This window comes from Calonectris borealis, chromosome 2 (assembly GCF_964195595.1).
Source record: "Calonectris borealis chromosome 2, bCalBor7.hap1.2, whole genome shotgun sequence".
Classification (NCBI taxonomy): domain Eukaryota; kingdom Metazoa; phylum Chordata; class Aves; order Procellariiformes; family Procellariidae; genus Calonectris; species Calonectris borealis.
In genome coordinates, this window is record NC_134313.1 from 153,458,787 (window position 1) to 153,471,732 (window position 12,946).

Genomic DNA, 12,946 nt, shown 5'->3' on the forward strand with positions numbered 1-12,946 from the left:
ACTTACACACTTGGTAAGTCACACACAATTGGAGAGATGTTCCATTCAATACTCTCTGGTATTGAAATGCAAAGCTTTCTGCATGCCTACATCTGTGGCCAAAAGGTCAGACAACTCCCTCTAGAAATGGTCACGCTATCTTCTACCATCAAGTAACAAATCTTTTTGGGGTAGGAACTCCATTGCCACAGTAACTGTAATAGTAACGTGCAACGTCATTATATGTATACTCAGCCTGCCTGATGAGCATTAGAAACATGGCCAATACCACTCACAGCTTGACAAAACATCTTCACTTGTGAGGTTAAAGAAGATATTCATATTCCATCTTGCTGCCTGCTCTAAAGGGATAGTAATTATGTATATAAAAAGACTAGCCTCTTTGCAACAACCCAGAGCCTGGAGGATCATCATGGACACTAAGATAGGATACAATGAGTGTGTGCACCACACCCAAGTCTTCAGCGTTTGTGTCTTCAGGCATAGAGGACATAGTGCTGGTAGAATACCTGTATTGTTGGTAAGCCTGAATACCCTATACCGTCATGAGTCTGTAGTGCCTATACAAACAATACAATGCGTTCAGCTCTTGCAGGCTAACTAGACAGCTATGTTCAGACATTTCATCCTGAGATGGTTGATTTTATACAAGTATCTGGATACTCTGTGTCCTGAACAAGGCTGGCTGCAGACGTGAAAAACTCTGCAAGGCCAGCAAAGAGCCCTTTTATCAAGTTTAAGAGAATCAGACCATGGCATTCAGGACTAACTTTATTCAATCTAAAACTGCTGCAGTCCTATACTGTCCTGTTGCAAGTGGGCTATCTCCTTAAATTTAAATATTTGAGCTCAGTCACCTGCAAACATTTTTTTATATAGGCTTCCACCTGATGTTAGCCTTTATCCGCTTTCTTTCCTCCCTTTCCTCCTTCAGTCTCTGGCTGAAGTCATATGTGATGCTACATGAATCACAAACTTGAGACAAACTTACCCTACAATAATCCTTCAATGGCCTTCAAAATGTTCCTTTGACATGAGCAGTGAACATTTAGGGCTCATGGTGTCCTTGAGCTATGCTTCTCTCCCAGTTCCCTCCCATCCCATAAAGATGCCCTTTATGCTGCCTATGCAATCTCCCTCCTAAAAGATACCAACTAGCTAAAAGATATCAACTGAACAAAAGATGTTCCTTCAGGAAAACTGCTAAATATGGCTAAATTTGTTTTGCAAGAAAAACAAGCAAATAAGCTCTCAGATGTATTATGTGCCAGTACAGATAGGTGAGAACAGCTAGTTGGGCTGTTATAGACCAAAGTAACTCAGAAGGCCAAGATACAAACTTAAAAGTGATTCTTGGATAAAGACAACAAAAATGCTGTTTCTCGTACAACAGTAAGTGAGTAACTTAGATTCATGATTCCAAAGGACATATGTATGTTTTAGTGACCAGAAGGCAGATAAGGTCCTTTGCATCTGTGTAGAAATGATTGGATTTTTTACTTTGCTTTTCTGATTGCTCAGACAACATCGATCTCAGTCAGATGTCACAAAATCTCTACATGTTGCTGTTTTTTTTAATAGCTAATTCTTACAAATTCCTTCCAGATGTTTATTCACTCCTGCTTTTCTCCAGAATGCAGATAGCCTCTCTCTTTGTTCACCAACACAATGTCAGAAGAACTGTCCTAAAAATGTGAGGATACTTCGCAGCCCACTCCCTGAAGAGCTCCAGAGACAGTGCAGCATATGGTGATAAGAAGGTAAAGAGCTGTGCAAAGCTAGTAGGCCTGGGCTGCTGAAACCCTTCTGAAGAACTAGAAGCAAGACAAACCTATAGGATGCTGATCACATGCCTATTGTCTATGTAAACAAAGCTCAAGCACAGTCACCAAGCTGGCTAGGCGAAAGTTAGAGCATAGGTATCTACCAGATGCCCATCAATTAATTCTCCCATTAACTGAGGACTGCCAATTAGTTTCTAAGGCTGTTACAAAATAGGCTGATCTTTACAAAGTACTCCAAGGAAAAGAGGCCAGAAAGCATGCAAACCCCTATTTCCAAATACCTAAAGAACCTATAATAAGAGTAGGCCTTCAGAAGGCTACTTCACATTACACTCACTGATGATTTCAAATACACAAGACCGTGGGGATGGGAATCATCTGTCTAAATTCACTCATCTACAGCCATCCTACATTACTGATAATTAAGATCGAGTCATCTACAGCCATCCTACATTCCTGTTAATTGAGATCAAGTCAACAATGAAGTTGAAAACGTGATCCATCTCACTCTGAATTAGATGCTTAAAATATCAGATGAATCACATCCTAAAAGTGCCTATTTTTTCCACTGATCATAAAGGTAGCCTTGTATGCCCAGCTCAGCCACAAACATCTACTCTGTTTACATTTAGAGCTAGGTGAGATGAATCCCAGTCTCGGTATTGCCTTTTATGTCTTGGCACTAGAACAAGGATACAGTCCCCTCCCTGGTTTTGGCCGCTTTATCTGAGGAAAATAAAGCAAATATATTTTTAAAAAGAACATGCAGAAATTAGCAGGAAATGAGGATTGAATGAGAAAGAGAAAAGGATCTAGGATTAAATTAAAAAAAAAACCCTACACAAACAGCACTACTGTCTTTTAATTTAACATTGACACCTGTAAATCCTGACTGCAGAGTTGGAGATGTGACATATGCTGCCAATAATACAGATGTACTACTGACCTTGTGTGACAGTGTCAGACCTGCCGAAGCAATTTTGATTTTGTCTAGCACTTGGCTCACAAAGAGAATAAAAGCCCTAATGTTATTACAGCTATTTTATTTTCATAGATCCAAGTCATTTGGGAAACCAGTGGAAGTGAATCTGTGGAGAAAATTTAATGAGGCTGAACTAGGAAGGACCTGTGCCTGTACAGACTACTGGAGAGCAAGCACACTGCTGAAGTTTCATAGGCACTGAGCAAACAGAAAAGACAGTGTGATTTGAAACCAGCCAAAAAAGATTTTGCAAGAAAAAAAGAAGATATCAATAGTTTATGAAAAACTAAGAGAAAGATGTTCTCTGGAGAAATAAAACAAACTTAAAAACTGAGCTTAGTCACAGCATCGGAAAAACAAATACAGATGAAGATATGCCTGAAGCACAGGCAAGCTTCTGAAACAACTGTGTGTATAGTAAGCTGTGATTAAATTGAGCCTAGATCTAATGTGGAACACTTAGAACCAATGAAGAATGTTGTTCTCACTTCTTAAAACTCTTGGTAGCTTTCAGACACAATCATGTTCTAATTCTTTAGGAAAGCAACAATTTGATTATCTACTTCATCGTTGTAAGTCAGATTGAGACAACTGTGGCAATTTACAATTATTTTAGAGGTACAGTAGTTATGGTGTCAAAACTGTAGCTCATTAATTTAATTACCTGCTTTTACAATAGAATACAATCCTGCAGAAAGAGGAGAATCAAACATCAGTTATTTTACATTCTTTTCCTCAGCCCTTAATTTTTGACATACCATCTCTCTCATTTTTTGTTGAATTCTACTTTTTTTGCCTTTTTTTTTTCTTTATTTCATTCTTGTCTTTCATCTAATCAGCTATGAAACTCTTAGGAATGGGTGACCCTCAGAACATTAATTTAACCTCCACTATATAGAAATTCATCAGAGTTGGTGTTAATGGTCAAAAATCAACTGGTTGTTATGAATTGTGTATGTCTCTTGTGATGAAGAATGATTGTACAGTTTGTTGAGGAGAGAGCTATGCAAGTGCTTCAGAGTTGCCAATTATAATAATAATTTGAGAGTTCACCATTTGCTAATATTTCCTGCCCAGTAAATTTATGATAAAAAGATTTCTTTTTCATGATCAGCACTGGCTAGGTTGTTAAAAAATACATATATTAACTACAAAATGCAGTTTTCCCATAGTTTTATCCCTTTTTTTTCCAGTAACCATATTCTTTACTGAAATTTAAAAAAAAAATCTTGGCTAATACTGGAAGATGGGAACAAGAGATGTTCATTAACAGTGGAGAAGAGAGTGATATGAAGAGATTACTTGCCAAGGTTGACAGGTTAGCCATGTGCCTAGAAACACTAGCATGTGGCACATGATTATGTCTCATACATTTGGTATTTTTTGAAAAACAGTCTACCACTTAGCCAAACTACAGCAAAATTTATTTTTCATCTTGCTCTTTCGGTTCAGTTGAATAAGCTCCTTCGTATTACCCCACCATATACTTTCATAAGGGAAGAGAGAAGATTTATTGTTAGACACTCTACTATTAAGGTTAGCTAAATTATCTGCAAGTTGGTCAGTCCCGAAAACACAGTGGCAAAATTATTTTATATACGAAAATATTTTAATGCACTTATATATGCTTATTTTGTATTTAATAGCTAAAATATAATCTCATGCAATTCTTGTTAATGTGAGATTATAACGAAAAAAACAGTTAACGCTTATCCACAGTTTGCGGAAAAAATAATATAATGTGCAACATATTTCCTACACAGATTAGATATTTTTGCTCCTGCTATTAGACTCTAATATTTGCCTCGATTCCACATCCAGGGCCAGATTTCAAGATTACAGATAAATTTCTTTGATAATTTTGCACACAAAATAATTTCTAAGTTTGTTACGCACCTGACCAAATTCATAACTTCTGTGTTAATCATCTAAGTATCCAATTATAGCTGTAAAGTTCTACCCACCAGTAACTCTTCCTGGAAAGATGGAAGCAGAGTCAAGAAATAGAGAGTTAGCTCCTCAGAATTTGTATTTGCAGTTCTCTGTGCAGTTTGTTTTTCAGGGATATCCATAAACACCAGAGATGTTAGACTTTTTCTATGACTACCACCAAACTTTTGAGCAGTACTACAATATGTAAAATAAGTAAACACATAATTTGTACTTTAGTGGGTACACTGTAACACTAATACTATTTTTTCTCGTCTTACAAAATTTGAAATTACTTTTTGTGTAGTTTCACTTTAAATGAATTAGTATTAAAAAAAACATTTCATTCCTTAAGCTACTATGTTCATGTCTCTTCTGAGGTTCTGCATTTTAGAATAAAATAGAATAACTTTTCGGCTAATCCCAAAATACAATCGATTTTTTAATCCATGCATGTTTATGAAGCTGATTTAAATTTTTATGAGTACTAGTGTAATCTTAATAATTTGGAACATTTCCAATACCATTATAACTTAAGAAAGCTATACTTTTCCATTATGCAGTTAAAAAATACTGTGTCTACCTCTATTTCATACAAATCTTGAGAAAAATCTACAAGCCACATCAATGTCTTCGCAAGTGCTATAAATTTATAATTGGTTCATATAAAAGAGTTGCTGTATACACCACCTGTTAAACCACAGGAGGGTTGAGACTGCTACACAATTTTCATTTGTAAAGTAAGTAATAATTTGTTTTGAAAGGCTGGATGTTTTCTATCGCAAAATGTTATGAGGAAGATATCTATTTTTCAGGTATCTAAAACCTTAGACCTCAGATATGACAAGTCTCATCTTAGAGATAAACTGTGACTGACTTTATATTAATGCATAGTAGGGAAGTGTTCAGGCAGTTGCTGACTGCCTCCTCCTTCCCCTCCAAGTAGAGAAATGTCACATTGCAAACCTTGCATATACAGTGCAAAAGAACTCCCCCCCGACACATGCAACTGCCGTTTAAGACTTGGTCCTCAAAAGTTCTGAAACAGGCTCCCTGTTTCTGTAATAGTTTGGACCCTCCCTGTCCACCCTGTCCTACCTTTCATGCATACATGGATTTCCTGCACTCTGGTTTGCCCCAAGCCCCTAGATTCCAACCTCCAGACCTTCCTGTCTTTTCCTGGGGAATAAAACTATCCCATATTGTTTATCAACAATAGCTACATGAACCTCTCATTTCAGATCCTGCATCTTAGCTCCTGGCAGAGCCTCCCTGCATCTTTTCACTGTCTATTTGACTTTCTGCATTTCTAACCTGTACCTTTCTTCCCCAAGAATTTAAGTGCCCTCCATGTACAAAGAGCTCAGCTAGGGATCCACTATTCCTTCCTGCAAGCCAACACACAGCTGCATTTCCCTAACTGATAACTTTGAGCTTCCTGTGAACAAACTCTGCCTGCGGTGCAGCAGCCACACTACATCCTCCCGGCGCAGCTCTGCTTGCACTGCAAAGGGGAAGTAGAAGTGATGGGCAGTAGGTCTTGCCCAGCCAATACTCACTGCAACACATGCACTGTAAGAACTAGACCCATAGCTTTGGTCTTTTAAGACTTTCACTTCCTTGACCCAATTGCCTAGAAATAAGTAAGGACTTTTAGAGGGAGTTGGACAGAAAGAAAAGGGAAGAGACAAAGACCAGAAGGAATATTCCTATACATTCGTACCTCCCTGGACTGTTTGCCATCTTTGTGTAATGTAAGCCCAATACAGAGGGGCCTCCTGCCAGCTGCAGACGCAACAGTCTTCCAAAGGTCCTGCCAAAATGCAGCTGTAGAGCAGACCTGAATACACCCAGTGTACCCCACAGTTCTTTCAAACGTTTCCTTGTCCAGTCAATGAGATTTCACTGATTCACGTGACAGATGTCCTCCCTTCCCAGCCATCCACTGCAATGCAGCACTAGCACACACAGGCACCTGGGAGCTGGTGTTCAAGGCCATACTCAGGCACATCCTCCCTAGCTCCTGTGCAGCGCCATAGCCTTTCTCCAGCTCCTGGACCTGGCACAAGATGCAAGCAGCTGGAGAGAGACAGCAGGTTTGTCCACCTATGATTCCAAAGTAGAAAAGAAACACAGTGTTGTTCTGGGAATGAGGTCGTTGGAGCTGGAGTAATTCAAAACAGATATAAAATCAGTGGATATTTTACATGAGGTGTAAGACTTGACTAGTTTCACTAGTATACCCCTGAAATACAGCCGAAAGTAGAATGACTTTCCAGGTAAGAAACTGAAGGAAGAATTCTGTAACTGACAAGGTCCTGCAGAACTTTATCCAGAGCTCACCCTGGCATAGGTATACATATAAATCACACCCTTACAGGGAACCAAAACCGAACAGCACAAAGGCTTAAGGGATTAAAGACTTATTCTGGAGATTGGAGTTATTCCTGGCGCAGTCACCAGCCCCAATTCACCTCTCAACATCTCAATTTTATCTTAAAACTGGCAATAATCAGTGCTCGACAGCAGGCAGCACAAAGCATTGTGCCCAGCTATCATCACCTTTTTTTTCGTATTTATATTAAAAAGATCATTGTAAAATGTGACCTCTTCACCCTATTCCTAAAATTTTTCTCATGTAAAATGTAGCCCTTCCCCTAGAAATGTAATACTTCAGAAGCACTACTTTAATAAATAATGTGAAATCTGAAGCAGGCTCTCCTGAGTGAATCTCACTGTTACAAACATCAACAGAGCGCTTCATTACAATTTTATTTACTCTAGCCCCAAAAGATGCCTAACACAACACCATCACCAAGCTCACTGATCTATCTGCGCTCCCCATTCTTAAGTCGATGGGGAGACATGGCAAGAGCACACATGCTCCATCTTCTGTTTCACAGCCCTGGGAAGCTTGAAGGTAGGACAAGGAGCCAGACCACAGAAGCAGCTGCTTCCCAGTGGAGCAATTCCAACATGGCTGCTCTTTCCCAGAAAGGAGGGGGAATGGAGAAGGGCAAAAAGTCAGAAGGGAATTTCCCCTGCACTGAAATTTTCTATCCATGAAGAGGTATACAAATACATAGTCTACAGGCACAATTCACAGGATCTGGCAAGTTTGCTTTATACAGGAAGCAAACATCTTTTTAAGTTTTAATGACAATCTAACATTGGTATAAAAACTAGGTAGCAGAATTTAAAAAATGGTCGCATCTATAAATTATTATATTTTCTAACTTGGTATCTCAAACATCTATTATTTAAGGCTTTTCATTAAATTTTCAAGATGTGCAAATAACGTATACAACCTTTGAAGACACACAAGCCCTCTGAAATTTGTGCTTCTATATAAATATGCTTGTAGATACTTAAATATTGCAGTCATAAATTTATTTTCTCTTATGTTGCATGTGTCATGAACACTTGCCTACATGAACAACAAGAATGCCAAAAAATCTCCTAAGTCTGGCCAGAAGTGCAGTATTTATACTTGAATTAAAATGAATTCCATGTGCAAGCTAAAGTAGCACTCCATCAATAAAAATTTCAACCACTGTCTGTGGTATGGCACTGAGGCATCTCTTTTCAGCTTTATCTGACACTAGGGATTTCTTGCTTTACGTAGCTAAGAATCAACAGAGAACTATTTTAAGAGTATCTTCAAGTACTTTGTTTAATTTACGTCTAATTTAAAGAACTATTGGAAGACTCGGGTGTGCATGAATACATAAACAAGTATACATTTGAATTTTCATAACAAAACTTCTTCATATGATAGAATTTTGTATTATAAACACTTCTTAACAGGTACTCACAATTTGATCAAAAACGCTCCCCTTTCTTTTTCTAGTTCTAAGCCATTAAGTAATTTTGGTTGTTGACAGCTGGAACAAAATATACTCATTTATAAAACAGAGGAGCATGAAAAATATATTTTCCTATTTGCCATTCTCACTCTTCATTCAGAAGAGGTTTCATGCAAGCATATATATAGTATTCAATCAGGTCCAATACTAAACTCTAAACATGATTACATGAAGGGTCTAAAGGGGAAAGGGAGTTTGAGAATTATGGAACCAGGAGAGAAGAGCCTTGTCAGTAAAGAGGGTGGTCCATAGATGGGCCAATGAAAAGATTTCTGGGAGTTCGTCAACAGTAATGAATTCCAAGTATCTCTCCAGGAGGACCTTGGGTCTTTACTAAAAAGTAGCATGGTTATTTCTCTGAGCTCTCAGAAAAGTACAAAGAGGTGGTCCATAAGACAGACAGAAGCAAGCTATTAGTAGATTGAAAGATTTGAAAATAACACCTTGAACTGTAATTATATGCAAATAGAAACAATTGTATCATGCAAAATGTGCATATAGTATGTTTAGCTTTAGCGGATAACTAAGCAAGTTAAATGCTGAATGTTACACCTGATTACACTTGCAAAGGGTTATTTTAGCGTAGCCAAAATGCCAAGAATATAGAGGTCCAACCTAGAAAATAAAAGGCAAAGAGAATTGTAGAAAGATTTGTATTATCCATGCTTTTCTGTGTCTCTTTGGCTACAGCCACTAGGATAGGCCCCACACACACGAACTGAGAACAAGCAGTGTGAGTGCACTGAAAACTATTTAAAAGACTAAGTTACTCTTCTACAATGGTTAAAGGACTGGAAGCAGCCAAAGCTTTGCTTATTCCTCACAAGTATTTCTGCTGTACCAAATGCCAGCACCATCATTTTATCAGTCGGATGTGTATACTCTGTAGTTGTACTCAAAAAACCAAATAAACCAGCGCTTTTATTAGTAACTTACAGTACATAAATTCCAGTACAAACTTGTAAAGGAATTTCTCCTGAGGGAAAAACATAGTTTTAGAGTTTTCCAGAATAGTAGGGTTGTTGGCTTTTTACGTGTTTCAGACATACACAGAATTCTAAACGTCTATATTTATAGGTTCCAAAAGATTTTCAACAAGTCTGTGTAAAAAAGCTTTTTTTTGTTGTTTTAGAGGATGCCTGTTTATCATACATTTTCTTGTCCACTAACAGCATCTACCCAGACAGAAGACCATGTTAGAATTACTTCAGTCATGCATTAATCATAGTTGATGAAAGACTTTAGGCAAGTATTCAGTTTTAATAAAAACTCTTGAAAGTTACTATCCACATAAAGAAATATCTTGGAAAGTTTCACCCAAAAAGCAGAACAGAAACCCAATAATTAATAAAGAAATTATACCATCTTAAGTTTTAAATAACACTGAACAGATGGTTTAATCTAAGGGTCTATATAAGCCAAAAATAGCAGATTAAGAAAATGCAGGAGAAATGGGTGTGTGATAGGAAAGTCCACAGTTCCAGGATTTGAACACACTACATAGCAAGGCTATTTTAAAAGATGTGGAAGATAGAAAGGATGAGGAGCTGATCTGGTGTCCTCAGATGTAGAAGGTAAAGAGTAGCTTTTTTTTTTTATGAAATTTATCAACGCTTCTTATGTACCTTTAAATATTTTGCAAGTTTCTGAATTCCCCAGTATTCTGAGGGCAAATCGGTGTTTCCTTCCTGATGACGTACAGGCTGTTCTTCATCTTCCTCAGTCTCTGAGGAACTTTCACTAACATCTTCAAACCTGCCTGATGTCTTACTAAAAATAAATAAACAGCATCACCCATTTTAAACAGCTATAAACTAATATGAACAAGCACATTTTAAACAGGTATGGCAACACTGCCTAATAACAGAATTAGAAAAATAAAATTGACATTGCCAAATACTAAGTATGGTGATAATTACTGTACATATGGAAAATAAAAATAAAAGAATTGAAGGAAGAAAGGTAAATAACCCATACCATTTTGAAGCTGGTTGTATTTTAACAGATTCAGAAGAAATGCCACTGGCTTTCTTTTTGATTTTCAGAGACACAGTACTACTTCTCCCTTCTTCTTCAGTATCTTTTTTTGCGGCCTTGTCACTAAAATATTTGTTTTTATTTAAAAAAAAATTGTTATATATATACATAGAACCGAAAAGCTATGGTTGGACACATATTATGTCAGTACATATGAGCTTATGAACCTACACAATAAACTTCATTAAACAGAAAGTATGCTGTGCCTTAAGTGACTAATTTTGCTTTAATAAAATAGTGGAATATTAGAAAAATTATATTATGCTGACCTGTATGTGACACAAGAACAAAGAATGAGTATATGCAGACAGACCACAGGTCCATTTATCCTAGCATACCATCTCCAACCATGACCGATAGCAGCTATCTAGGTAACAGCAGAAGAACAATAGAAGAACTTGGAAATTATTTTTTTCCAGAATATTCTTCAGCACATTGTGATTCAGGGAACTCCTGATCATCCTTGCATTAACAATTTTGGATGGATTTTTATTCCATGAATGTGTCTTGTTGCTTTTTGAACTCACATAAACAAATGGCCTCTACCATCCTGTGGCAAAGAATTTTAGAGCTTAGCCATGTGTTGTATGAAGAAGCTTCTCCCTTTGTTCTGAACTGGTCTCACTGGCTCATTTTCATTTGATGCCCTTTGTTCTTCTACTAGAATTGACAGTGTCTATCTGTTCCCTATTTACCGTCTCCAGTCATGATTTTTTGTATCTGTCTTATTGTCCCCCAGACATATTTTTTCCAGGCAGAAGAGTTCTGGTCTGCCTGGTTCTTCCACACACTGAGCTGTTCCATAGCTTTGATCATGCTGAATACAATATATCTTGCTTTCCTCATATTCCAAGAAGACTCCTAGGCCTAACCGGGCACAATCTCTGGTGCTTTTTTGGCCCTAATTTACAATGTTGTGAAAACAAAATGTCCTTTCGAGCCTGGGCTGGTCATGCTATACAGTCACAACAATAAAAGAGAATACTACTCATGATTACAGCCAATTTCACTACATCTAGACTCTAACAATGACTGTGGAAAAAGATAAACTCTTGTCTCTGGAAAACCACATTTTTTTAACTGATGACTGTAGGTCACACCCAAAATCTCTTGAAGTGTTTCTTGCAGCATGTCAAATTGGCAGACTTGAGAAGATACTGACTTTTTTTTGTAGGATGGCAATCAAAGCCTTTCCTTCAGATATTCTTCTTCCTCCATTAACACAAAATCGGGAAAAATCCAACAATATCCAATATATGTATAGTGTATTTTTGGGTGTCCAAACTTTGAAATAATCTCAACAGTGAAGACTGTTGCTAAGCAGAGCTAGAAAAGTGGCTCATGTAATATGAAATCATTAAAAATTGGTAGTGCAAGTAATAGTCATCCTGATTTTCCATCCTGGATCTCTTTTGCCTCCCTCAGAAAGTGTGGTTTAGATTAGATTGTCTACTCTGTCTTGCTTTAAAGGGCATTTTACACCAAAAGTATGATAATATCACAGTCCTGGAGGACGAGTACTGCAGATGGTTGCAAGATATTTTTCTGCCTTGCTGTGGAAATGACATAACATCATCAAAGTTGTTGCATGACAGAAGAAAACAGAGAAATCTCTTTGGTAGTCTCTATTCTCTTCTTAGAAATTAACATGTAGTAAATTTTGTTTTATTGCTCCTAACTTAAGATAATAACACAAACCTATAACATGCAGTCCAATCGTTAGCACAGTTTAGAGAGATCTATAGGAAAATTCAATTATAAAGACAACTACTTATCTGTGGGAAGCAGAAAGCCCAGTATTCTTCCACTTCATAGATGGTTCTAATTTCTTCTTGTTAATGGATCTCCTTCTTGCTGCAGAACTTTTCACTTTCTCACATACATTCTTTTCGGTAAAATCATAAAGGTTCTGGGATTGGCCAGAGACCTTAGCATAAACTACTTCCATACATTGATAATTCTTCTCATATGTTGGTTCTTTAAAAAAATTATATTCCTAATAAAAGAAGGAGACATGGTTTGTCAGTCGTACTGCTATATGAATAATGCATATTAAAACAGTAAGTTACAAGCAGAATTCCAGGATGCTGTGCTTAAAAATTGTATGTATTAAATGTAGAATTAGATTATAAGGATAAAATCATATTGCCTTTAAAAGAATGAAACATTAATCTGGAAAGTAGCTGTTACCGTGTGCAAATTAAAATTTTTGAAATAACTGAACTAGCTAAATTTGGAACTTCCTGAACATATTTGAATGTTGGGTGTTGTTCAATTTCTAGTATGTTAAATAATTTGTGACACAAGCACTTTTATAGAACCTAATTCCAAATCAGTTTTAAGATCTA

At 37.1% G+C, this 12,946-nt stretch overlaps 1 protein-coding gene across 1 annotated transcript in view; it reads right to left on the reverse strand.

Moving 5' to 3' along the window:
• ODAD2 (outer dynein arm docking complex subunit 2) overlaps window positions 1-12,946 on the reverse strand; it is a 92,756-nt gene that overhangs the window by 69,927 nt on the left and 9,883 nt on the right. The window contains 4 exon segments of the mRNA XM_075143983.1: window positions 10,187-10,331; window positions 10,539-10,661; window positions 11,901-11,908; window positions 12,367-12,594. Coding sequence (XP_075000084.1) covers window positions 10,187-10,331; window positions 10,539-10,661; window positions 11,901-11,908; window positions 12,367-12,594 — 504 coding nt within the window.